This window comes from Euprymna scolopes, chromosome 15 (genome assembly GCF_053919585.1).
Source record: "Euprymna scolopes isolate OS-2025 chromosome 15, ASM5391958v1, whole genome shotgun sequence".
In the NCBI taxonomy this organism is placed as follows: Eukaryota; Metazoa; Mollusca; class Cephalopoda; order Sepiida; family Sepiolidae; genus Euprymna; species Euprymna scolopes.
In genome coordinates, this window is record NC_136496.1 from 115,379,693 (window position 1) to 115,404,506 (window position 24,814).

General features: G+C 33.5%; 1 protein-coding gene across 2 annotated transcripts in view; it reads right to left on the reverse strand.

The window, feature by feature from the left end:
• LOC145294078 (adhesion G protein-coupled receptor L1-like) overlaps positions 1-24,814 on the reverse strand; it is a 1,162,895-nt gene that overhangs the window by 214,845 nt on the left and 923,236 nt on the right. For both annotated transcript variants that reach the window (XM_080141133.1, XM_080141131.1), the window contains one exon: positions 1,028-1,137. In XM_080141133.1, coding sequence (XP_079997259.1) covers positions 1,028-1,137 — 110 coding nt within the window. The remainder of the gene's footprint in view (positions 1-1,027; positions 1,138-24,814) is intronic.

The window sequence follows — 24,814 nt, forward strand, 5'->3', positions numbered from 1 at the left end:
AGAATGTGGTATTCAAAGCCGAAACAAAATCTCCTCAACACTATACACTTGCATATACGAATAATGGTACATTTCCTCTAAGTGATGTTTCCTTAAGTGACAGCACTAAGTAGACCGGATGGATTCCTTCCCTGATATCTAGTAAGATGAAGATACCATCTGTGGCATCTGTCTGTCTGGGGAGGCAATGGAGTTCCATGTTTCAAACTAGTTCATTGATGAATTGTAGTGTTTTTTTTGTGACTGTGAAAGCCTATCCTGGATCGACAGGCTCTGTTACAAATGCTACAGATGTAGATGGTGTCTGGTTTTGAGAGCTCTGTTGCAGCCTTCTGGTATCTGCATTCTCATCTCTCCCTCCACTGCTGGTTTCTCATCTCTCACTGGTCTTCGATCATGTCTCTACAATTCTTCTCCAGACCAGAAGACCACAGCAAAGATACACTATAACATAGTTAACTAATAAGTTGGCGGGGGGGGAGGAAAATTACTGTTCTTCAGTTCATTAGTAGCTCAACATCTGAAAGCTTAAGGAGAATCTTGATGGAATACTCGTACCAATTTTTTTCAGTTCAGGCCATTAATTTGGTCTACTGCTGCAATTGAGAGCACATGCCAATCAGGGTTCAGATCCGGACAATTAGTCTGTCAGAGGCTGGGTCATTTCGGTAGTCTTTTATCTGTCAGACTGAGAAATCTGTTCTGAGTATTTCTAGGCGATTGGGCCTTACCTCCTGACTTTTGGGTGGAGCAAATTTATTGTTTTTTGTCTGAGGTTCTTCACCAGGCAATGCCAACGAGCTACTCAGGTATTTTTTGCAGAGCCAGATTACTCCCTTTTTAAGGGTGCTGGCTCATACTGTCCACATTCTCCCCCTACTTGAATATCTATGCATTTCATATAGAGATCAAGTGTTAAACTTAGAAAGAGGCCTCTTGGTTTCTTAGTACTTCCACTGCAATAAAATGAACAACAACAAAATGATATCGTTATTGATAGCAATGAAGGACTTGATAGTTTACTTACCTTAGATAAGTAAGCATTGCAAACGAAATTAGACAAAGAGCGGCTGACACGCTGCAGCCAATGTAGGACGCCACATTCATCAGATTTGGACGTTTTTCTCCTTTATCCCACTGAAGAATAGAAAACAAAAACCGAAAACAAATGAAAAACGTTTCTTTTCAACTTGTATTAAAACATACAACAAACAACCAAAAAGTCACCGTGGTTTACAAATGATGAAACTTCAAAATAAATTCATATAAAAAAAAATATACTGAAAAACAAAAGTTTGTTTATATTAGGTTTTATTTTAAAATAAAACCAATGAAAAAAACTTAAAAAAATACACGATACTCACTAGTAATTAAACAAACAGTAAATTTGGACTACTATTCTCATCTTGAGTGTTTTAGGTTTCCAAACTTTATACTAAAATTGCCTGCAAGACAAAGTACCTTGTAAAAAGTCCAGTTATAAGTTACACTCTTCCGGAAGTTTAAGAATCAATCGTCAGTGCGGTCGACACTTTAGGTACAATTGCAAACAAGAGCATGCTAGGTTTTTCTGGTGTATTTTGTCGAACTCTGAAATCTTCAAGTAATTTCAGAACGAGAGTCTTAATTAAATCCACAGGGTGGCATGAATTCGTTCCGTCAGACATGGATTCATCCTGCTCATACCTGACGGAACAAGAACATGTAGATTAAATAAAGGGTTCCGTTTGAAATTCTCTGCAGAGATATCCGAGTTCAAGAAGATACACCCGAAGAAGGTCGGAGGTTACATCGATTAAAACGTTGTGAAAATAACACTCAAGTTGAGAAGTTGTTCGAATCATCCAAATAATATGAGTAAAATGTAGAGTTCACGTTTTTCTAGCGATCATCAAGATAAGAACGGTAGTCTTAATAATTCAAATAATACACTTCGTTATTTTATCATTTAATTTTTTTTTAACATTTCAAATGCAAGCGTAATATTTTTTTAGGGTAAACGTCCCTTTTAAAAGGATGAATACCCGTTTATATATATATATATATATATATATATATATCATAGGAAGATTTGGGGGAAGCGGTATCGGAAAAATTTGTACATATTTTCTGATGCCAAAACGATTCTTTTGTCTTTTTTTTTTTTAATCTGAATATGCTTAAAGCAATCTCTTCCTTTATCGGTAATAATTATAAAATAATATTCATTGGTTTTTAACTCATAGTAAAAATAAATCGATAGATGGTTCCCTCAAGTGTATTTTTTTCGTTTCGAAAAATATCTCCACACTTAACATGTGTTTTTATGGAAATCAGGGAAAAATAAAAACTCTATATTTAACTATTTAGAGATTTATAAAGAATCGGAATCAGTAATTGTATCGAAATCGGAAAAAATATTGGGTTCGTCCCATCACTAATATATATATATATATATATATATATATATATATATATATATATATATAAGCATTGATTTAGCCTGGACATCTGTAATTCTATTTTCCTGTTCTTATGGATTAACTATGGACTTTTTTGGATTTATCCTCTTCTTCCTGGATTTTGCCTCCTTTTTCAACGGATTTTTACCATATCCTTTTAGACTTCTACTTTTTTTTCTTGTTCCTGCTTTCATAATTATTATGAATCTTTATAAACTTTTCGTAACAGTTTAATAACTTTTTCATGCAAACATGATTCAATTCATATCTGTAGTTTCTTCCAATGCATTAACCCTCAAAATTTATTGTATATTTTGCGAACCTCTTTCCTCTGATGAGAAGAATTGCATTTTTCAAAACTCCACGGAAAAAGGTCATACTGTTTTATCTATACTCTTGATAATTAAGAATTTTGTATACCTTCTTTACACGTTTATAAAGTTCTTTGATAATTTGATTTAATTTTCAATAATAAGAGTTGTGTGTGTGTTTTAGCCCCGTAGATTATTGTTTATTAAATTAATACATAATTTACATAGGTAAAACATGGAGATCCTTTAAAGAGAAATGTTTACCATAAAATATTTTTGAATTTATATATTCAAGTGATATATATTTAGGAGAAATCGTAGTTCTGATAAAGTGATTAATAATTTAAATTTAAATTTTGAAAATACAGCCAAATTATGGATTATTTATAACCAAAATGTGCTTGCATTATTTATTTACCTGCTAAAATCAATATCAACAATAATATCATTCAAAGCAAGGGGGCAAACTATTCAACAAAGGGAATGAACATTTGTCAACATAAACATAAATAAACATCTTGAAATAATAAATATATTGAAAGTTATCGATTTACAGTTACGAACTGAAATTAATCAACGACAAAAAATATCAAAATAACAAACGCTGTAAAAGGTAAATCAGTTATATTCCTGTTCGAACATTACAAAGAACATTTAACAACACATACAATATAAACACAACATTTGTTTGTGAGTACCAGGGACACCCAGGTTTGCCCATGTATTAACAAGCAAAAAATATGTTTTTAATGTGTCTAATTTGAAAGCTGATATTTACACACTACCGACCATAAGGTTGGAACCACCAAAACTTTTTCACAAAGCGTTCATTTTTAGCAGAGGCAAATTCACCGAATCTGTCATTTTTGCAATTCTTATGCAAATGTCGATTAAAAAATATTATTTTGGACTTTAAAGTAAATAGTTTGTTTTTTGATAAAATTTTGCCGAAAATTCAGATTTATTCAAATATTGTAATTTTCAGTATAATTTATTTTTGCAAACCATATAACTACGATATTAATAGCCAGGAATAAACAGATTGAAAAAGAGCTCAGGTTGAAATTCTTTCAAAATAAGGATATTCCGAAAGTCTTATTGCTGAAAAAAAAAAAAAAAAAAAAAAATGGCGTTTTTTTTGTTTGTTTTTTTGTTTGTTTTTTTTTGTTGTTTTTTTTTTACACGTTATCATCCCAAACAAAGCACAGTGCCACTTTTAAGTAGGGGATACTATCAAGCGCATAAGTTGCAGGGATACTATGTTGGGAGTTGAGCAGCAAGATGTCTGTTCACATAACATTTCAGAAGAGTTGGGAAAGCAGGATCCCTAAAGAAAATTCCAAAGTCTAGTAGTTCTGGGGAAGAAACTATTGGAGTAGAAGGCTTTCTTACATCTACAGATCTCTACTGTGAAGGGGTGGGACTTTGCTGCGTGTCGGGTTTGTCGGGGGTATTTACGTCGAGAGGGCACAAGGGTTTGCATCCACCATTAAAATACCTGTAGAACAGGCAGAGGGATGCAACACTTTGTCGATGAAAAAGAGGTTGAAGCTTAAATGACAGTTCAGGACCTATTAGGTTGGCGATTAACAGTTTCGTAAAACTGAATTAAATATTGACAGAAAATTATTTGGTCGGCCAGAATAACGTTTATTGTAGAGGATAGGCACTTGAGTACTTGAAATGGTTTCGTCCGAGGGCTACAAAATGTCAGTTATTTTAATTTTTTTTCCTTTTTTTTTTTACTAACTGTCATATATGACGGGGCGGATTTATATACATATATACTAGCAGGCCGCATGGCATTGCCCGGTCGTAAAATACGCTTAAATATGATATTTTAATTAATGCAGATTTCGTATTTATTATTATATTATATTGGACCCAATATATAGTAATGATTTTAAAAGTAAAAAAAAAAAAAAATGACTCGTGCGCCACCATCGAGAATCGAACATTTAGCTTACGATTTACTTTTTCCTTTGACGTTATTGTCTGAGCTATGAAGACATGTTTGCTGCAAGGCTAAAAATTAAAACATGAACTAATAGCTATTACGTTATGCATACATATTCGTACTGCTGTCGTTAGACTTTCACCTGGTAAATTCCATTTTTTAAAATTTCCACACTTTTGCATCGACTTTCCCCGACTAAAACCCAATAAAGTTCCGCATGAATTCGAATACCCTATATATTAAGTTTCATGTCTGTCACAGAAGAGTTTGGAAAGTAAAATCTTTTAAACAAATATATTTATGCATACATAAATACATATATAGAAAGAGGTTTGTGTTTATTATAACCTTTTTACGCAAATATTACACAAGTATAAATTATGTAGAATATCTGCATGAATATAATTACACGTAATAGTTCACTAAAGATGATTATCCCATAAGAAAACCGAAAAACTAATAGAGAATTAATTAAAATGAATGTTTAAAAGAATATGCAAATTAGCTAGATCTTTTGCAGATGAACGCATATATAACAAAGTTGTATTTTCTTTTTAAATATATAGAAAAAAGGGATTTTTAATATTAATATCACTACACACACAAAAACAAATATAATTATATACATACATATATATATATATATATATATATATATATATATATATATATATATATATTAAGACGTCCACGTATGCTTCTAGGATAGTAATTTTAAGGTTATGAAGGATTTTTGAAGCATAAAAACGATGTTTTTTGCTTAATATTTTCTTCTGTATATTTCAAGTGATCCACCGCACTTGATCACAAAAAGTAGCGAAATAAAAAATAAAGACGTTGAATATTATTTTGGTTTCAACTATTATTATTATAACTAATACTATTATTATTATAACTAATACTATTATTATTATTATTATTATTATTATTACTAATCTTATTACTATTATTATTATTATTATTATTACTATTATTAATATTATTCTTATTATTACTATTGTTATTATTATTACTATTATTATTACTATTATTATTATTACTATTATTACTATTATTATTACTATTATTTATATCATTATTATTATAACTAATATTATTATCATTATTATTATATCATTATCATTATTATCATTGTACCTAATTATTATTAGCATTATAACTATTATTATAACTAATATTATTATTATTATCATTATCATCATTATTATCATTATCATTATTATTATTATAACTAATATTATTTTTACTGTTCAACAAATTTATTTCAGTTTCTAAACATTTATTATACATTTTGAAATCAACTGCGTCTAGTTTATTGCCGGTTGAAATGGACTCTAACGTATTGAAAATTTTAAAAAATGATAAAAGTACAACATTCTTATATTATTTTTAATTGGAATTCATTATTGAGATGAGTATTATTTTTAATTAGTTTATTGCGGACTATTATCCTCATCTTTCTTAGATGTTGTTTCACGACGTTTGAGCCAACTATTCCTTTGGCCTTCGTCAGTTGGTAACCGCGACATTCTTCTTCCACAAACGGTAAAAATATTTCACGTGAACATTACAGTTTATTTATTTTTTTTTTCAACGTCTTTCTTTTTTGGTTCGCTATTTTTTTTTGTGATCAAAAACGGGGGGGGGGGGGCGCTTGAAAAAAAAAATTAAATATAAAAAAAATATTAAATATAAATAACAAAATATTAAATATAAAAAACAGCAACAGCGTTTTTATGCTAAAAAAAAACACTTATAACCTTAAAATGGCATCATCATTGACACGCCCGTTCTTGCTAGATCATCAATGTTAAGCAGCATTGCGTCTTGTTAGTATTAATGAGTTGAGCATTATTTGGTGCTTCTCTACAGTTGGACCTATAAAAAATATTTTTTTTAAATCTTTAAAAATCTTAATGATGTACGTACCTGTCACCACACGAACATGTCATATTCCAAAAATCACTCAAATCAATCAAGTAGTTTTTTATTTAAGAAAATGAAACCATAACCCCCCCCCAATGTAAACAGAATGTTTGCTGTGGGGGGGGGGAACGTGTGGATGCTCATTTTACGTTAAATTATGTTCATAAACGTTATTGCCGCCCTGCGAAAACCTATAAAAATGTTAATTTAAAAGGATCTTTCGAGGGTGGAAATTTTTGTCTTAAAAGTGGATTTGTCTGCTGTTGGTGATCCTACATTACCGATCATTTGTAATTAAGATGGCGCACTAAACCTTTCAATAAAATATGTCATAAAGATTGATTTTCTTAAATATAAAAAAAACTACTTGATCGATTCACGTGATTTTTAGAATATGAAATCTTCGTGCGGTGACAGGTACGTACATCATAAAGATTTTTAAAGATTTTTCTTGAAAAAAAATTTTTTTATAGGCCCAAATGTAGACAAGCACCCATTCTTAAAATACCAGGCGCTGTATGTATGTCACTCATAGCTATAAGCAAATAATTTAATTATTTAACTTGTGTTATGTTTTTTTCTACTTATTTAGACTTAAAACAACAGCCGAAAGATAAACATACACAACTGTTTGCTTATATGGAATACAAAATAATATTTCGCTATAATACAACAAGATATGTGAATAAAATGAAAGCCCAGACCAAACCGGTTTGGGGCAGCTAGTATAAATTTTTAACAGTAATGATATCCACAATGTCCCACCTGTCTTTAAGGTTTAAACATTTCTTTTGTAGTCATGTGTTCTTGTTCTAATTCTGATTGGTCCTCCCTAAGTTAATCTGTGCGTTACACTTTGAAAAGGACTAAATACAATTTTGAAAGCCAAACTGCGTAAAAAGAGGCCAAATTCGGGAAGATGGCTTTAAAAAGGCCACTCTTGCAACCCTGGGCAAGAATATGAGTTACCTCCCCTTTTATATAGCCCCGTTTTCAAATCTCATTATACATTAGATTGTCGCTTCCAATGTTATCGTATAATTTGTATTGAACTATGTAGCACAATATCACTTTTTGAGTATTTATTAGTACTTATTCATTTATCTCATTTCGGTTAAATACAATAGAAACTATTTTCATGGAAATGTTAATAAACTCATATTTGCTGCGTGTTATTGGGTTTTCTTTCCAAAAATCTAACTTCTTTTGCGCTATCTAGAAAAAATATAAGCTTTATGAAAAAATATTTGTTTATTCAGTAAATTTATTATTCCATGGAGTTTCCACGGGCCCTACTAGTTCTTATAAATCTATTTGCATATTTTTGTTTTTATATTTTTTCTCATCAGTAATTTAATTTGTTTGTATTTTCTTTTTTATCTTAACCGCAGTTGTTCTTGAATATTACGATAATATTCAAGAACAACTGCGGCATCTTTATTTAACAAGTATTCATCATCTTATTCAAGGTTGTATATCATTTTGCCATTCCTATTATTTACTCCAGATAGTGGGACAGCACTATTGTCAAAGGAAAAGTAAGGCGCCTTCCTCTCTCCACTAATGAATGGCTCTCGTCTTGGGGAGGCCTCATGTTTTGATCTGAAATGGAACACGTACATTAAATCTGTTGCCAAGGCCGCTGGAAAAATGGTGGGATCTTTCTATCGATCCAGTAAATATCTCACTGCTGATGCAATTCTCTATCTATATAAGAGCCAGGTACGTCCAAGGATGGAGTACTGTTGCCACATTTGGACAGGAGCTGCTAGAAAGGACTTGTCCTACCTTGATAGAGTTCAAAATAGACTTCGCAGCCTCGTAGGAGATATCCTTTTCTCTTCTCTGCAACCTCTATCTCACAGAAGAGATGTTGCGAGTTTGTCTCTGCTTTATCGTTCAATCTATGGTCCCCCCCGCCAAACTTTCACAAGAGACACTCGTCTAGCTGTAAACACTATCAATAATCCCCCCCACTCTTTATCTGTTTCTAAACCTAAACGTAGATTCCATAAACAAAGCTTCTTTCTTAGAACTGCACGCCCGTGGAACTGTCTTCCTTTCTCCTGCTTTCCAGCTGACTACAATCTGATTGTCTTCAAGTTCAACGTAAACAAGTTCTTGATGAGCCGTTCCACTTAACAAATTTACCGTATTTCTATTACTAACAATTACTATATTGTCCAATTGACTACTGTACACTCTTAACCCTTATCCTCAAGTGGTCTCTGTGCCTTGATAAGTGGTGATGCCTATGTAAAAAAAAATCTGGGAGACCCTTAGGCATGATCAGGAACCTACTTAGTCCCCGCTCCACCTGATAAGGATAACTTGAGATCATGGAAAGCCGGTGCGGTGACTGATATAATACGGAAGCACACAGAAATAATTCTGTCCATAGTTTCGTATTTCGTTATGCTGAGCAGAAAATACCTCTGGGTAAAATGGTCAGGACAATCGTCCAATATAAGCATTGCTCGGACAGAAAGAAACTGTAACCTATTGTCTGTATAACTGCAAAGAAAGCTATGGCAATACATCAAACTATTTATTCGAGAAACAACATAAATAGGGTTCTGAATGAGAACACCTCACTTGGTAGAGATTACCATGATAAACAGATAGCATCTGATCGTTATCAACAACCAGCAACATAAAAACTGATGAGAAACAATGAATTCATGAATGTTTCGAGGCAGAGAGGTAAAGCTAGAGACATAGCCGTCAGTATCTGTACCAGCATTTGAATAAATTATTTACTCATTAGTTCTCACACATCAATCGCTCTTTGACAATAATCTGAAGTTTTCCATGGATTCCAAGTGCCATATGCCAACGGCATTCATCCTAAGCGGGTCAAACTGGTTTTCTTCTGAAGGGGGAAATTTCATAGGAAAAATTTACAAGCAGTCCCCAGTTGTTTGCATATTCCCGTCAGGAAACTAAGAAATTTTTTTCAGTTCTTGCAGGTAAATGTCGACGTCCTCCAACATAAAGCGCCTGGTATTTCCAAATGATCACCCGTGCGATACGAACAAGGCTCACCATTGTTTAACTTTGGTGATCTAACAAGTACTGATATGTCAACGTGATTTAACTTGCGACACCGAGGCCAAGGGACGACAAGTTCCCCTAGATTTCCAGTTATCTCCACTTGTTGCAATAATCATTGCAAACGTCTTGGAATTGTCACAATAGCTGTTTATTATTTTTCGCCTACCAACTGCGTTGGTATTTCCTGGGATTTGGGTAGCTAAAAGCTATCTCAAGATCACACATTTGCACTCTTCCAGTGAAGATATGGTGAACACTATCCCTCCTTAGTTCTTTCCATTCTCTTTGCCCCCAATGATCATCTGATTTGGCGCCAGCCGTGGCTGTCACCATTTTTATATTATTATTATTATTATTATTATTATTCACTTTTTAAGAGTTCCCATACAGGTCATCACCAATAGTCACTTGCTGGAAACAACAGGCCGTGTTCATAGAATCTAAGAAACAACCTCTTACCTAATTTCCAATACGCTTCGCTTCTCTTGATCACTGTTTAAATTTTGTATGCATTATCGCAACAGGCATTTACCATCGAGTTCTCTTTGATGACGATGGTTAGTTTGTTTTGTTTTTAAATTTGAATGATAATAAGTCCTCTATAGCTCTTTCAGATGAAGTCTACATGTCCTTTTTCGCCTCTGTCCTTTCCATACCCTTCGACTCACAATTATTATCATTATTATTATCTATATAATATTCTGCTTCCTAAGTTAGTCAGTACGTTACACTTTCAATAATAAGATGCATTCTAAATTCGTTACTATGCACACTCGTAAATAATACGTTAAGGCAACGTAATGCCCGTACGTACGTCATAACCCTTCACCCCTTTTTGTAAAGATGGGATCGCCTTATCTCCAATGTTGCAGTTCCAAAAAAGCAATTTTAAATTTAATGTGAGTACGTTATTGAACCTGAAACTCGAATTAAAGTACATTTTTTCGGAGCTACGGGCTAGGATTGGAGTGAAATATCTGTTCTGTCCCAAAACGATACAATACTTTCTTGAGCTCTACATTTGCGCCGGATGTCCATAAAATGGAAATATGTCGTCGTAAATCTCGAAAAGGGTTTTGGAGAAAGACCCCATAAACAGATATATTCTGAAACCACATTAACTCGAGTATTTTGCTGAGCATGTTTTATTTTGGACACTTGATACAATAATGTTGTTGTGTCTGTATTCGCGCTGAAGCTCCAAATAATGGAATTATATTAAAACAGAGCAGCAATATACAACAGACCAACAACACAACTGTGTAATTTGACATACGTGACATTTTAATAATATTAATCTGACACTTAGAATTATTCTTATAGTAGAAAAAGTAAATCTTCTTGATAGTATTGAGCTTAAATATTTTTATTTCAAAAGAATTATTTTTAACAGTGAATTATACATATTGACGTTAAATGCACCATGGACTTTCCACGGGTCATTCTAATCATCATTATGCGAATAAGTGGCATGTTTATATTTAAAGTGTTTTAATTACTTACTGCTGGGAAGATATTGATAAAAACCTACTGTAATTGTAACCTGTGCACAGCAGCAAAATTGTATATATTAAAGCAGAGTAAAATTAAAATCTACTTAACAAAAGAAATGAACGCTTATAAAAATGCAGACATAAGCAGAAATTCGCACTAAAACAAACAGAAAAAATAGATAAAATAACAACAACGCAAACATTACCATATATTACAAACAGCTAAAAACGATAAAATACATGCAGAAGCAAACAGGCACATTATGCATACAATCATACATACATACATACCAGCAAATAAAGTGCAAAGGAGAAAACAAACAGGAACAAAAACATACACACGAAGAAATAAATTAACAAATAAGCTAATAACTGAGTTAATTTAATTTAGCCCAAAAGCTGAGAATATAAAACAAGACAAAAAAGAGATGCAAGCAGCAGCGAATAATTAAAATTAAGAAAACATAATTATATATATATATATATATATATATATATATATATATATATATATATATATATATATATATATATCAAGCTTTTCAAAAGGTAAAAGACGGTCCATAAAGAAATAAGTAACAAACAACAGCGACATTACAGACAACCATAAATAGAATAATAAGTAACATAGTATAATACTAAACATATTAAACTGAATAGCAATGAACGACGGAACAAAATTCACACCAAAAAAAATCACCAATAATAAAGCGAAATGCAAAAAAACAACAGCAAAAAAAGCAAATAATTGAATACATAATAATAAAAGGAAAATAAATAAAACGTATGACGTGATGGTCTATTTCCTTTGGCGACACAAAAGAAATTATTAATGAATATAAAAAAAGCGACAACGGATGACACATTCTTACCTGATGATCGCGAAAATGCGTGAAATAAATTAAATTGCTTGTGTTTATTTCATTTATTTATCTAAGATGCTAAGGCAAATAAACAACTTTCTAAAATGTAAACATTATTCTTAATTTAAACCTTAGTTTCGATTTACAACACTCAGCTTTATGAATTAGCTGTAATCATATTATATAGTCTTGTTGCGTCGTATATAAACACGATCAGATAATGATAGTGGAGTTTGAAATTCTAAGGTTCAGTATAAACATTTATTTACATGAGAGTTACCCCTTATCAAGATCGAATGCCATTCGAGGATAAGGGCTAATGGATGTAAGGTGGTAGTCTCGTAATCATTAATGGTGTAAATTTGGTATAATTTGATTATTTACGGGGATGTTCAAAAAGAACTAGTTTACATTGGATTTGAAACCTACCATGGTGTATTCAACCGGGAAGCAGGCCAGTTGAACAGTGTTCAACCGGTGGACAGTTCGGGGAAAGACTTTTTATTCATGAAATCTGCGTTTAGATTTAGGCAGAGAGAGAGAGAGAGAGAGGGGGGAGGGGGGAGGGTGAAGTGCATCACCTACTAGGTTTCAAAGCCAGTTTTGAACTCTGTCCAGGCAAGATAGGAGGCGCTGAGCAGATGTGGCAACATTACTCCATTTTATGACGTACCTGGCAATTATAAAGATAGAGGACTGCATCGGCAGTGAGATACCTACTGGAGCCATTTTTTCAGTAATCTTTATTTGATGTATGTGTTCCATTTCAAATCAGGAGTGAAGGTCAGTTCCAGAAGCTTGCCAAGGCATAGAGTTTTCCCAAGACGAGAGCCATTCATTTCAACTGGGGCGTGATAGGGATCATAGCAATTATGATGAAAGGAAAGAAGTCTGGTTCTCGATGCATTAAAATTAATCAGCCACCTTTTTACCCATTACACAACATGCTCTAGATCAGGAGAGAGAGAGAGAGAGAGAGAGAGAGAGAGAGAGAGAGAGAGAGAGAGAGAGAGACATTGCTGGCCTCTGAATTGTTGCTATAGATTGTGGTGTCGTATGCATAAATATTTACGAATTATCTAAGAATTTTATGATGGGAAAACCTAAATTATAGTCAATTTCGTCAAGAGAAGTTTATTTTAATGGGATGTAAATTGTTTCTAAAATATCGAATATTTGCGTATTCGTTAATAGTTTAGTAGTGGGTATTAGGATATGTAATGCTGTGTTTCAGGGTGACACCCTTTAAATGCAACCTAATAAATCGTTAATAAAAGTTAACATTTTTTTTTCAGTAATTAAACTATGATTAGTTAAATTTAATCCAATCTCTGCTTGAATTGTCCACCAAGTTTCAATAACGAATGTCCAATAGTTTTTTTGTTTGATTTGCTACAAATGTACAATTTTCTCTTCGCAAACACACTTAGCTGTGATGGTGCTTTCAAGTCCATTGTCTGGTTTAGTTGTTGTGTGTTACGGCATATCAACACTATTCGGATTATTTAATGACGAATTCAATCATGTTAGTAAAATGGGTGTAACGTTTTAAGTTTTTTATATCTTCAAATATTTATTCATGATGTTTGGTTTGTTTTGTTTAACGGCATATTTACCCTTTTCAGGAAATTTAATGCCGAATCCCCTCATTTTTGGTAAAAAGTATTATATCTAACGTGCCTTATATCTTCAAATATTCATAGGTGTTTAATTTGGGTGTTCTATAGAAGGAAACTGTTGTTTTTGACTTTGCAGAACATGATTGAGTTCGCAAACAGAAAGGAAAAAATCAATGTTTGGTGCATTTTAGGTCAGGAAGCCGGTATCTTCAGACCAAGAATAGTTTAAAGATTGTTTTAATGGACATTTGAGATAATCCCACGGATATAAAAAAAAAAAATGGGAGAATGATTATAGTCAGGTAAGTAGGAGGCCCATTCAGCGTCATATCTGCTAATGAGACGATAACCAAAGTGTTTCCGTATAACAAAATTATTCAACATTCATGGCTGAAACTTGTTGGAAAAGTCAGGCATTGATTGAAAATTATTAGTACAATTTATGATTTATTTCCAGAACGGATTGTACATTTTATTGACAATTTCATATGTCTAATTATTGGATTTCGCGCTGTAGTGTTTATGGGCATTCCCAATCTGTTGGCTTATAGCACTTTGGTCTGATAGATTCCATGTAAGGGAGAAGATAGACGTAGTATAATCGATGTAAAACGTTTAAAATTTGTTCTTCATGAAAAAAAATACAATTTTCAATATTAAAATCATATTCACGTAGACACACACAGAAGACGACAATGAAACAAACGAGCCAACGATATGGAGGGAAGAGGACGGTGATGAAGTGGATATCGGCACGGATCGACGGCCGGTGTTCACCTCAGATCAATAGCGCTATTTTCACTAGGGATATTGCCAACCTTCACGTGGTCGCTACCGTTAAGACCTGATTCAAAAGAGAATTAGGGGAATTCAGTAACAGCAGAACATAATAAAACACGTTAAAATGCCATAAAATTATGATCCATAGGAATGAATATGAATATATATATATGTGTGTGTGTGTGTGTGTGTGTGTGTGTGTGTGTGTGTGTGTGTGTGTGTGTGTGTGTGTGTCAATTTGTTTCTGGCTTTGCTTGTATGTAACGCGTAAGGTTTGATTGGTTGACGAAAAACGTTATCATTCGATATTCAACTTGACTTATTGTAGTAGTTAATGAATTGAGTTTGAATATCACGATATCAAATGGATTTACATGCTGAATTCTTTCTTTGTTTTTATAAAATAGGGAAACATAAAATTCTAGTTTAAACAAAAACATCAGTTTCATGTGCACGTTATATCTACATCTGAAGAGCGGTCGACCAAACTAAAAACTATATTTTTCGTTACGCTTTATGAAATGTGCGTAAGACAGAATGAATAAATATAGGCATTCACTGAACCAATATGATTGTACCTATTTACTATGCCTCCCCACGGGGCAGAGTTAGACACCAGGGTCGTTTTTTAACGTGGAGAAAAGGTACAAAAATAAAAATTGTCTCAGTCGTGAAGGATTTCTCCTCCACCGAAAGAGAACAAGAAATGGAAGTGCAGCATCTGAAGAACAGATGGTATTTATTTGCTCCCCCACTGAGCAAATTAGGCACAAGGCCGTTTTTAATGTGAGGCAAAAACCAGCTCCCCCAAAAGTAGGCAAAAAGGGGGCACTCTGGTTACCAAAAATAACAATTGTCCCAGCACAGAGGGCCTCCTCTCCATTGACTGGTACAAACCATCTTAAGTGCAGCATCTGAAGAACAGATGGTGTTTATTTGCTCCCCCACTGAGCAAATTAGGCACAAGGCCGTTTTTAATGTGAGGTAAAAACCAGCTCCCCTAAAAGTAGGCAAAAAGGGGGCACTCTGGTTACCAAAAATAATAATTGTCCCAGTATAGAGGGTTTCCCCTCCATTGACTGGTACAAATTATCTTAAGTGCAGCATCTGCCGGAACAGATACTACACTTTGATCTTGACCAAAAGGCCAAATGATTGTAGACTCATTTTGTTTCAGACATTGAGATGTAACAAGATTATAAGTGAGTGTGTGTATGTGTGTGTGTGAAATGTTTAATATATGTACTAGTGGATTTTGATTTCAGGTTCACCTTCTATTGCATAGATTAAACATTCTGTCTGATCTTATATAAGTGAGAATGTGTATGTATGAGGACACTTCTCAACCTATAGGCTTAATGAATCTGAGTACAGACTTAAAATTTGATATATAGGGTATACAAATATGTGCAAAGCATTTTGATCGGTTTTATCTGGAAAAAATGCTTCTAAGTGGTCGAAATTGAATAAATTAGTACTTGAGGGGTCATCGGATTTTTATCTGTTTTTTAACTGTTTCACAAATGCGCATGCGCGAATCGTTCACATGACAGATTACTTATGTTAAGAATAAGCAGGTTTGAAAATACTATTTATATATGTGTCAAGCTGGCCTAATGGTTATCGTATTTGACCCACTCTCTTTAGGCTTTTGTTTCGATCTCAGCTCGAGTATATTTTTTTACTTACAAGCAGTAAACTGTTAAAAAAAAAAAAAAAAAAAACTCGCATGAACGTGTCTCAGGTTTTTCCGTTTTTATTTATTTATTTTATTTAATTATTTTATACGAATTAATGTTACGTCTAATACCTACGGTATTTCTATAATAAATAAGAATTCTGCATTAATTAAAATATAATATTTATATGTCTTTTACGACCGGGCAACGTGGAGTGGCCTGCTAGTGTATATCTATAAAAGTGATCGGATGATTACAATATTTATCCCAATTCTGATACAACTGTCGATGTTATAAATTTCCGATTCCGATACAATTGCTGATTGTGATACCTTTTAAATATTTAGGTATGCATTTGTTGATTTTTATTTAAGTCTTTGGTTTGCCGTAAAAACAACTATGTACCATGTGCATATTTTTTTTTCGCAAAACAATTGTGTGTGTGTGTGGGGGGGTGATCTATAAATTTGATTTTCACTGGTAATTTAAAATTTTTCTGATTCCCCACTCCGATTAAAACGTCCCACTACCACTAAACTTAAGGCATTGCCCATTAGGTAAAAACTAGTTCGAGCTTTTAAGCCCCCTGAAAAGATGTTTATTTTTTTTTTTTTTTGAGATCTAGATTTCGTTTACACTGGGCGGGTGCTGTATGATAACGCAGGGGTAGAGTGCAGGCTGTCAGCTCAACGGCTGAGTTTCAATCACGTCTTGAAGTTGCACTGATGAGCTGTAAACAGCGAAACAGTTATATGTTTCTGAAGTTTTGAGATGAGGATTGATTATTCATATTATTTGGAATCTTCGAACTATTGTTCGAACAACGTTTTCGTCGATCTAACCCGCAACTTTGTTTACTTGTATCATGTCGAAATGTTTCTGTCGAACTCGGGAATTGGGACCGAATTTCAAACGAAACGATTTATTTACTTCACGGGGGTAGCATACTCTCGTTACGTCAGCCATAACTGGATAGAGGTTCCAAGCAATTCACAATTGTAATTTTCGATCGTCCACACTAAAAATTAAACCTTCAATCTTCAGGAAAATATCAATTTTACAATTGATTTTTCGGAGTAAGTGGCCCCGAAATACGTGTTTTTCAAGTTGCGATGTGGAATACGATGTTTTTCCGGTCCTTGGTTATGGTATTTGCCCCACCTTACGGTGTTATTTATAAGGTTATTTGATTATATACATGTGTATTATATACTGTACTGCATTGTGCTAATAATTTTTGATATATATTGCATTAAATTTGGTTAGGCCCCGCCATACGGTGATTTCATCTTACGATCTCGACCCCAAGGGTCTACTGTACTCTAATGACCGTGCCAAATGGTTAGAGTACTCAGTGTGGGCGACCGAAAAATACAATTGCCATTTACTTAGGATCGAGAGAATGCTACCCTTGTGAAGTAAATAAAGGGTTCTGCCCAAATTCCCGAGTTCAACAAGATACACTTAAAGAAGGTCGAAGGTTACATTGACCGAAACGTTGTGAAAATGACACTCAAAATAACGAAGATTCCAAATAATACAAATACTGTCTGTGGATGACACTATACATTAACACTTCAAGCGCATTAAAAGAGAAACTTACTTCAAATTTCTGCCCAGGTTCCTTCGTTCAACTGAAACATTTCCAAGTTCGAAAAGTCAGACGTTTAACCGTCCGCAACATTGCTAAACGATGATGCAAAATGTAGCCCAAAGAATCCATATTATCGATGCCAATCTAAAGAATTTCGAAACGGGAAACAACATAATTATATTCCATATACTTAGTTCTATAAACTATGGGCCAGTTAGCTAGTATATATAAGTTTATTTTTCGGCTTTGATATGAACAGTACACTGTAACACTAGATTAAAAAAAGTCTTCTGAGTTCTTGCCGAACACCGAAGATAAGCCGCAATTATCTGCACGGACTTTGGAGAGTCTGTTAGCAATATAACTAAGAAACCAATGGTTTGTTCCTTATATTACGTCTGTAACTATTTAAATATATATTTTACAAAGACTTTGGTATGTCGTAGTCGTCAGAGCTAGATTATTATTATTATTATTATTATTATTATTATTATTATTATTATTATCATCATCATCAAAATACAAAAGGGTTTTGATCTCCAACGCTTACTTTAAATGCTGTGTTATATATGTTATTAAGTAGCGCCATGCTAATCTGTTTGGCTCAAAAGTAAAAGTAATTTGATCTCTTTCATTCACAGTATATCAAAGCTTCGATTAATGTTACACGAAAACGTTACACTATTAATTAATGTTACACTAAAACGTTACACTATTAATTAAGGTAACACTAAACCGTTACACTATTAATGTTACACTAAAACGTTACACTATTAATTAATGTTACACTACAACGTTACGCTATTAATTAATGTTACATTAAAACTTTACACTATTAATTAAGGTTACACTATTAATGTCACACTAAAACGTTACACTTAATTAAGGTTACACTAAAACGTCACACTATCAATTAAGGTTACACTAAAACGTTACACTATTAATTAAGGTTACACTAAAACGTTACACTATTAATTAAGGTTACACTATTAATTGTAAAAGATTCGTTCAACGCAATTCACTAATAATTTGGGGATTAATATATTTATCAGTGCTATTAGTACTTAATGCGTGCAAATGAAGATGATAGAACTAAATGGAATTGAACTCGGGTGGCAAATTCAGCATTCCGCGTCATATGTTTCATCTATAGCCTTATCAATACTAAATTTCCCCAAAACACGCCAGACATTACTGTTACACTGGTCAACTTTGATAAGCCTATGACCGAAACATGTCTGCACATACGTAGCAAAATATATTTATGTAAATAAAATTCATACTAAACTATAATCCTACTTGTTATTGAGCACTATTAACGGACAAGGGAAGTTAATGAAATTAATTCCTTTTAACATTGTTACATAACGAACGCCGCCCATGTCTGATAGCGATTATATAAGTTTTAATAGTGAAAAGGGTCGAACTAAGTACAGGTCGAATGACACGAAGTTTGGAAAATAAACCAATTTACACAAAAGATGGACAGAAAGAGATGTTGTGTAAGATTAGACGAGGTTAAATAGGTTAGAATAAAATAAAAAGGAAAGAGACGTCAGTCAATGACGCATGGCGTTACCGGTATCGAGTCTGGTAAAAAGTTTTTAATCAATTTGCTTATTGGTTGTGCGCGAGGTAAATCGCTAATGCGATTATAACTGAAAGGAAAACTTTAATAATTGCTAAGAGCAAAAGATCTATTTTTGCTGTGTATATTCTTTTATTCATAATAAAATGGTTAATTAAAAGTAAAAGCAGTAAAGGCTCTACGCAGATAGATCTACGTTTTGACGTTAACCGCCTCGTCAGAGGTTCAATGCTGGTCTATTTTACTTGCAAAAGCTCGGATGAAAAAATATTGTTTTTAGCTCAGTACATTTGAACTTATATGTGTGTATATATAATATACATTAGAGTGGGGGTTTGTGGACAACAAGTAACCCCTTAAACAAAACTAGGTGAAAGAAACATACATTTCATGATTGCATTTTTACATCAACTTTTTCAACCTTTTTAAATTGTTGAGAAAATAATACACGAACTATTCAAAATGCATCGCCGGAATTTTGCTATACATAAGCTATTTAGAAACAACTGTTAGATCCTAAAAAGCTTTATTAAACGTTTATGTCTTTCATATATATACATACAGGGTGGCCACAAAGTCACGCACCAAAGAACTTTGAATTTGAATAAATGTTACTACTATAACTTTTTTTATTTTTTAAACTTTTTTAATTAACATTGGTGCGTGACTTTGTGGCCACCCTGTATTATATATGTGTGTGTGTGTGTATGTGTGTGTGTGTGAATTTATATGTGTGTGTAAGTTCGAAACATGAAATTTAAGATGAAATGGAATAGTGAATAAGCGCGCCAACAAACTATTTAAGATAATAACACTAACACATTTCTAAAGTCAACCGATATTTCGGTCGTGAAAACCGACCTTAATCTGGCGGAGCAAAACTTTTTATCAAAAAATAATTTATTTTTATACATTACTGCAGAAATAAGTTCGTGTTGAGTTTGGTACACGCTTATTAACTATTCCATATATTATTATTATTATTATTATTATTATTATTATTATTATTATTATTATATCTACATAACATTTTCATTTTATCTATTTTAAGTATTTACTTTGACAGGGCTCGATGCCTAAGTACAACTTAATAGTAAGTTTTGAAAATATACATGCCAATTAAGTTACACAAAAGATTCCGCGTTTCATTCCCGTGAGTCCCTCAGACTATTGCATGGAATCAATGTTGGTTCGTGTTTTTATATATTTTATATATTCCAATGCTACTAGGTTTGCTAGTCAGCCAATACGATTCTTTATTATTTATAAACGTCCATTTATCGTAGCCAATCGGTGCAAAGGTTCACGTGAGCTCTAATTCATCTGTTTCTTTTTTTCTTTTTGGCGGGGATCGAGTTTCTCTTCTCTTTGTGTTGGAAAGTAACATAGTTTTTAACAGAATGTTTTACACTTATATTTTATTTTATACTTGTGTGTTTGGTCATATATAAAAAAACGAATATATAAAAACACAAAGCAATATCGATTCCATGCAATAGCCAGCCGAATTCTCACGAGGATGAAAAGCAGAAAATTCCGTGAAGCTGGTCATATATTTTTTCAAAACCTTCTACACACACACACACACACACAATGGATGGCATTGATTCTGGATAATATGTGCATAACATTACATTTCGAATACTTCTTATTTATTTTATTGAGTTAGAAGCAGAGACACTGCTCAACTGCTCAACGAGACAAGTGAGACTGTCATCAGCGGAGGCCATTTAAACCAACCCGTCATGATTAACAGGGCAGAGGTTTATTTGTGCAAATTCCACTTTCGTTCAACTGTAATCATTTGGTCGATTTGCTTAAGGCGACGTCAACCAAATATAGTCTCTTTATAGATACAAGTTGTATCATACACGAGGGTCGCTCCAAAAGTAATGCATCTTATTTTTTAACATAAAAGTTAAAGAACTTCGAAGACAGAAGTGGTACCATTAAAACGAACGACGTTTTGTGCTCAAGAATTTATGTTTCTACATAGTCACCACCATTCTCAACGATTTGGGTGTGGCTGTGCATGGACGTCCGAAGCGCACTTTATCACTCACATCTCTGTCGCCAATAATATCTACGAATTCATCTCCTAACTGCTGACATCAACTTCATTGGCTTCGTAACCGTTCAACAGGCACCGGTGAATGTTAATTAGTTCAATTTTTCTGCATGGAGAGACTCGATGACTCATCTCTGCTACTGACGCACAATCATGACAGAGGTTGCTTTCTTAGAGTCTCACACTGCCAATATCTGCAACAAAGAGATGAAACTTTCAGGCCTTGAATGCATAAGTGTAGTTATCATAACAATGCAATTTGCAATTCCCTCTGATCCATTCGGGCGGAATAAAATAGAAGGCATTACTTTTAGATCTTTTATTTTAATTTCATATACCACAAGCTCCGTAAAATGATAAACTGTTCATTTTATAACGATATTACTTAATAAAACACACGTGTTACCCAGAAAGTAGTGTTACACACGGATAAGAACTTACACACGTATAAGAACTTATTTATGCTGGGATATTTCTGTAAGATAATGAATAAACATGCCTATATGTCTAAAAAGCATATGTAGAGTACGTTTCCTTTAACTGTAGATGTAAGCACTTTAGTTTCTGTGCAGTTAGCTACCATAGGAAACTTTCGCAAGCGTGTTGTATGAATTGGATGCAGGTTCCCTTCTTTCAAGCCGTCTTGCCTATTGTAGCAGTGCGTGTGTGTGAAAAAAAAGACCGTTAATGGTCTCTTAGAGTTTGCTGGGTTTGGAGGATTGCGCGTGTGTGTATGTGTGGATAGAGTTACTAACACATAGTCGGGAGACAAGGTGCATATGAGGGGTGTGTATGTGTAGTTATGGGTTAGACGTATGCAACAAAGGGTACACAAATGACAACATAGAAAAATAAAGGCTCAAGTCGTTATAAATAAGGAACCTCACTAACATATCTCGCTCGAAAAAGCGGCTTCATCGTATTAGCAAAATTGAATGAAGCGTATATATGAATATTGTTCGATCTATCCTGTCGATTTATTTGTCAGTTTTAAACAGCATTTCGCCGTTAAATACGCAGGTTGAATGGACGTATGTCGTTCATGTTTTCCGCATGCAAAAATGTGCTTTGAAAGAGAAAGCTTAATGCAGGACATTCAATATTAAAACTACTGCCAGAGGAGATAATCTAATGCATAACTGGATTATCTCCCCTTGACCAAATCAAGAAAGTACAGAACGTTATCTATTTAACACCACTTTTTAAACAAGTTCAATACGCCTGTATTGTATGACGACACAAAAAGTAAAACTAAAATATTTACATCAAATTTCATCCTCCTGATGAAGCCGATTTTTGTCGAAACATGTTCACGAGAAATTTTCTTTAAAACAATTTGAACATTTTTTTCTACATTGACATTTTGACAGTGTGTGTATGTGCACAAGGATGTGTGTGTGTATATGTGTCAGAATATTTATGCGGGTGTGTATGTGTGTTTATATACATTGCGTGTGTATGCGTGTGTGTGTGTTTCTGTGTTTGCAATGGTGTATGCGTTGCACCGGAATTGCATCATGTGTCAGAGAGAGATGCGATTAGTGGCGTCCGCAAACCCCCCATCACAGATGTGGGGGGGGGCGCCGTGGGGTGAACTACTTACAGTCTTACGGGCAGACAAGAAAGGACAAAAACAGAAAAAAGAATAAAATTAAAATAAGACCAGATAATAACAATAATAATAATAATAATGATAATAATAATATAATAATAATAATTTAAAATTATAATAATAATATAATGATTTAAAATAATAATAATAATAATTTAAAATAATGATTATAATACGTTAACGCTAGAATTTACAAAAGCCCAAGAACATAGCAAGCAGACAAAGCAAGAAAAATGATCAGCCACACAATGAGTGGTGATAGTAATAAGTTGCTTATGAGGGAGTACAAGACGAGAAATGATTGGGTTGGAAGATTAATTCACTGGGAATTATGCAAGCGGCTGAAAGCTATACAAAACAATAATCCATATAAAGGTAAAAGAAAAAAAAAAGGCTAGTAGATTCCTAGGTATTTCAAGGTTAGAACATAGGACCAGTTCTTATAATACGTCCATTCAATCTGTGCATTTAACGCTAAAAATGATATTTTAAACTTAAGTATGATAACCGACGGACAGACTCTCTTATAAAGGTGCTTGGACGTATCTAAAATAAGATGTGTCTATTTACTGTTTAGTGATGAAAATGTTAAATTTAAATTGAAACGTGACAGATAGACGGACAGATGAATGGACAGACCAACGATGATCTATTGGAGATGTATTTGGAAATGTAAACGTATTAAAGAAGCGCGTCAAAATGTGAAATTACAAGTTACGGTTACCACACCACATACACACTATGGGGGAGGCTGAAAGAGTGATAAATTGTAGATCAATATCTTGACTTGGTTGAAAACTAAAACAGTGTGGGATACGGTTATAGCAGCAGTGCCGACTGTAATTCGAGTAGTGGGATGAAGACCGAAAATTAAGGTGAGATTGAAACGGTCTAGATAACAACGCAGCTTTAAAATACGCAGTATGGATACTAGATATTAAAGAAACAAACTTTTCAAGTGAAACCAAAAAGTTTGACTCACAACTCACGAAGAAATTCTGAAAATTAATTAAATCATAAAATATTTTAATGTTGAACCATAGCATACCAGAGAATATCCTAAAGTAGTTATCATCAACTGACGTCATTTTAACCAATCGATCATAATTCATAAAGCAGGGGTTTATCTGTGCAAATTCGACTTTCGTTCAACCATAATCATTTGGTCAATTAGGAGATGTCAGCTAAAACGGTCTCTTTATAGGCACATGTTTCGTCATACACGAGGGTAGCTCAAAAAGTAATGCATTTTATTTTTTAAAACAAAAATGTTGAAGAGCTACTGAACTAATAATTGTAACCAGTGCTATTTCTCTAAATGATATTATTACTAACCATGAAACTAAAAGAGAGTGGAAAAATTAAAACAGTACACCTGAACACAAACTTAGTGTAAATGAATTGAGCATCAGTTTGATTCAGATTTTGCAAGCCGGAAGAAAAGATTGTTAAGCACAAGCACTTGTACAGAAGAACAAAATGAACACATTTTCGAAATCTGTTTACTGTCCCACTGGCCTCTATATATATAAGGAATACGGCATAATCACGCTAACACACCGGTTCTTGTTAAATCACCGAAGTTGAGCAGTCCGCGCCTAAAATTTTTGCTACGAAAGTTATAAAACGAAGTGTGTGTGTGTGTGTGTTTGTGTGTATATATAACTTGACACTCAACCCTATCTTATATAGTGTATTGCATGATCGGGAAACGGTGTTTCGTTGAATGTTGCCAAACGAATATGTCACGCGTGGATAAGCTTGACAATTACTTGAAGAAAGATGAAATAAGAGCAAAAGCAAATTTCAAAAATAAATCAAATGGATAT